Source organism: Solanum stenotomum, unplaced genomic scaffold, assembly GCF_019186545.1.
Source record: "Solanum stenotomum isolate F172 unplaced genomic scaffold, ASM1918654v1 scaffold35747, whole genome shotgun sequence".
NCBI classification, from domain to species: Eukaryota; Viridiplantae; Streptophyta; class Magnoliopsida; order Solanales; family Solanaceae; genus Solanum; species Solanum stenotomum.
In genome coordinates, this window is record NW_026033585.1 from 5,228 (window position 1) to 8,896 (window position 3,669).

The following is a 3,669-nucleotide window of genomic DNA, read 5'->3' on the forward strand; positions in this document are numbered from 1 at the left end:
TTTTTTATTCCTTTTTCCTATTTTTGCTATATTAAGGAACATTTTTGCATCCTTTAATACATCTTCACGACTTCAAATTATTTTTTAATCAAAACTTTCGGTATCTTCTGCAAAAATAAAAAAGTATATTAGAAAACGGAAAATAAGAAACATTTTTATGTTTGCACAATTATGAATATTTATCAATATGTATATCGTAAATATCAATATGTTATAATAGGTTAAACTACATTTAGTTTGTTAAAAAAAATATTGTATAGTATCGATCGCATGTTGAAATTATATATACTAACAGTATAAAAAAATATTTACCTTTGAGCACTTTCTTGTCGCACTGATTTTCACATTTTTCATCACAATAATTAGAATTATGTCCTGCATTTGAGCATCCTTTTTCACAATTGTTGTAACAATTTTTGTAAGCATTTAACACTTTTCCTAATGCTTTTTTAGATTTTTCTTCTTTACTTGCTTCATTAGCCATGGAGAAATGTACATATGAAGAAATCATAATAATGCAAACAAGAAATACTGCAACAACTTTCTTTGATTCCTCCATTTTTTTATTTTTTATTTTATAATATGTTGTACTTCACTTTTTTTTTTAAATGTGTTTTTTTTTTTTGGATGATTTGGTTATGCTATTGAATCTTCTATTCATAGGTGTTTAATGTTTTTGGAACATTTAAATACCTCAAATTTAAGTGATGGATATCCATATTTGTATGAAAGTTTTGGTTGTGCTTGTTTTTTGTTTTCCTAATTTCCTTATGGACGACTCTAACTAATTAACATTCGAGATCATGCTTTTCGCGATTATAAAAATAATAAATTAAAATATAACATTATTTTTTGTGAACATAGCCAAGATTGAGAGGGATTAAAAAAAACAGTTTTTTTTTAAAAGAAATAAGTGTTATATAAATTCATGATCAAGAAAATCATGTTTCGTTAGTTTTATGTAGTAACTAAACATACTATAGGAAAAAAGAAATTGAAAGTTGGTCGATCGATTTGAACTAAGACTCATTGTTTAGTCCATTTTGATTTTTTTCAAATTCAGCTCAATTAACTTATTTGATACATCCAATATTTTGATAGTTTTTGACATTTATATCCAAAAATTCAGTTGTTCCTATTATTCTAGTCTTTCGTAATATTCTTCCAAACTTGTTTATATATATTTTCATCAAGATTTAATTATTTCAAGGATCATTTATTCATCGAGACTTAGTTTTTGAGCAATTGGAATCGCTTGATTACAAGAATTGTTTGTTAATTGAAGACTTCGAGGTGATCTGCATGGCTGATCCGTAGCAGTTTTGAATCCTATTATATCTTTATTTTTATTTTGTCTTTTCTATTTCGAGACAGTTTTAGTGAGACATTATTAGATTTATATTCATATTTAAAGATTTTTGTACCTATGACACTAGGGTTTTGGGATGCACTAGTTCCTTTTTTGATATTTATGAATAGAGGCGTATCCAGGAGGGGGTCACTGGGTTCACGTGAACCCATGCTCCCCTTTTGAAGTCATATATAGTAGTGTTATATTTTTTTATAAAATATTTAAATATAGATATGTGAACCCACACTTGAAGTATCATACCGTATGATTATGATTGGGTGCACCTCTCTAAGTGAGGTTAGAAATTTGAATCTTTTATTTATCTTGTTTTATTTTCCTTTTTAAAATTGGGTAATGTCTCTCTAAGTCACTAAAGTGGTTTGGATAGGTAAAAATAACTTTGGACCTATACTTTTAAAATTTCAATTATTTTTAGTGATAAGAACTTAAATGTTAAACCGATCAAATTTATATCTTAAATTCACCTTTTCATAATAGTGCACCCATCATCTCAAAATCCTGAATATGCCTCATTTTCATTCATTATGAGGAAAGATAAAGAATGGTAAAAGAAAACAAATTGAAATGCCAAAGAGATAAATTCATACGTGGCAACAAATTATAACACTACCAAAAAACTATGCTATAAATTAAATTTATAACACTCCATATATAATATATCGAAATTGTATATACACATGGAAAGGCGAAGGTCTCAAATTGGACATTTTAATAGGATAGATCACGTAAGTTTTAAGACATGAGGCGAAAATACCATGAATCTTTAATTTTTGCGAATTTTTTACATATTTTATTAGAATATGTAAATTATGAATTAAGAAAAATCAAGATTATAAAATTTAGAAGTTAAATAAAGTACTGAAAATTTTATATAAAGTTCAAACACTACTAAGAATGATACAAAAAATTTAAAATAACGTAATGTATACATACATCATGTATACTACTACTTTTTTATTCTTCTTTCCCTATATTTAATATACTAAAAGAAATGTTTTTGCATCCTTTGGTCCATCTTCAAGACTTCAAATTAATTTTTCATTTTCTCAATTCTTTCTGCAAAAATAGAAGATAGTAACGTATTAGAAAAAAGAAACAAAAATAACATTTTTATAATCAGGTCAATTATATGATAACTAACTACAATATTTTAATTTCTACAATAAACATTAATCAATAGTTTTATAATAATAATAATAATAATAATAATAATAACAACAATAATTATGGGTGAAGTAGATAGTAATTGCACAATTATAACATGTATGATAAACGTTAGTATGTTACAATAGGCTAAACTACATAGTTAATGTAAATGTTCTCTAAGTTCTCGATGTATATAACTAATTAAATTTAGAAAAATCACATGTTAAAACTATAATAAAATATTGTGTAAAAATGCTTTAATATAGTATTGTCATATATATAAATTCTAAATTTAAAAAACATTAACGTACTTTATATAACGTGTTAAAATTATATGGGAAAAAGACAAATATATCCCAAATTATCATAAATGATATGCAGATACCCTCCATCATACTTTTGGGACATTGATGCTCCTGCCATCCAAAAACTAGAGCATATATGCCCTTCACTCTAACGGAAGACTAAATAGGGACACATGACACAATCTTATCTGTCGATCCAATATTTAATAAATGTTGGGTCAGTGGATAAGATTATGACACATGTATGTCCGTTAGTATATAAAAAGGTATATATGCTCTAGTTTTTGTACGGCAGGAGCACCAATGTCCCAAAAGTATGACGGAGGATATCTGAATACCATTTACGATAATTTGGGGTATATTTGTCCTTAAATATTTACCTTTGAGCAACTTAGCACTGCATTCAGTGTCACATTTCATCTCACAACGAGTGTATCCAAATCCTTCATTAGTGCATTCCTTTTGACAATCATTGTAGCAATCTTTATATTCATTTGCCACAATTTCAAATGATTTTTTAAATTCTTCTGCTTTATTTTCTTCATCAGCCATGGATGAAGAAATCACAATAATGCAAACAAAAAACATTGCCATAAGCTTCTTTGATGCCTCCATTTTATTTTATTTTGTAGTATGTGTTTCACTTTTCGTTTTTCGATTTCTTTTTTTGTTGTTATATATGTATTTTTTGTGTGTATATTTGATTAATGCTATTGAATCTTCTATAGCAAAACACTACCTCAAATTTAAGTGGTTGATAACCAATTTTGTAGGAAACTTCTGGTTGTGCTTGTGTTTTTTTCTTCTTCATGTTTTTGGTTGGTAATGAAGAGTTAGTTTACTAAA

General features: G+C 26.7%; 1 protein-coding gene across 1 annotated transcript; it reads right to left on the reverse strand.

Moving 5' to 3' along the window:
• Positions 1 to 2,358: 2,358 nt before the first annotated feature.
• On the reverse strand, positions 2,359 to 3,441 carry LOC125852482 (major pollen allergen Ole e 6-like). The gene is made up of 2 exons (XM_049532204.1): positions 3,204 to 3,441; positions 2,359 to 2,428 (listed from the first exon to the last, which is right to left on the reverse strand). Exons 1-2 carry the CDS (start codon positions 3,436 to 3,438, stop codon positions 2,403 to 2,405), a joined length of 261 nt encoding a protein of 86 aa, XP_049388161.1. The 5' UTR covers positions 3,439 to 3,441; the 3' UTR covers positions 2,359 to 2,402.
• Between the last annotated feature and the right edge of the window lie 228 nt (positions 3,442 to 3,669).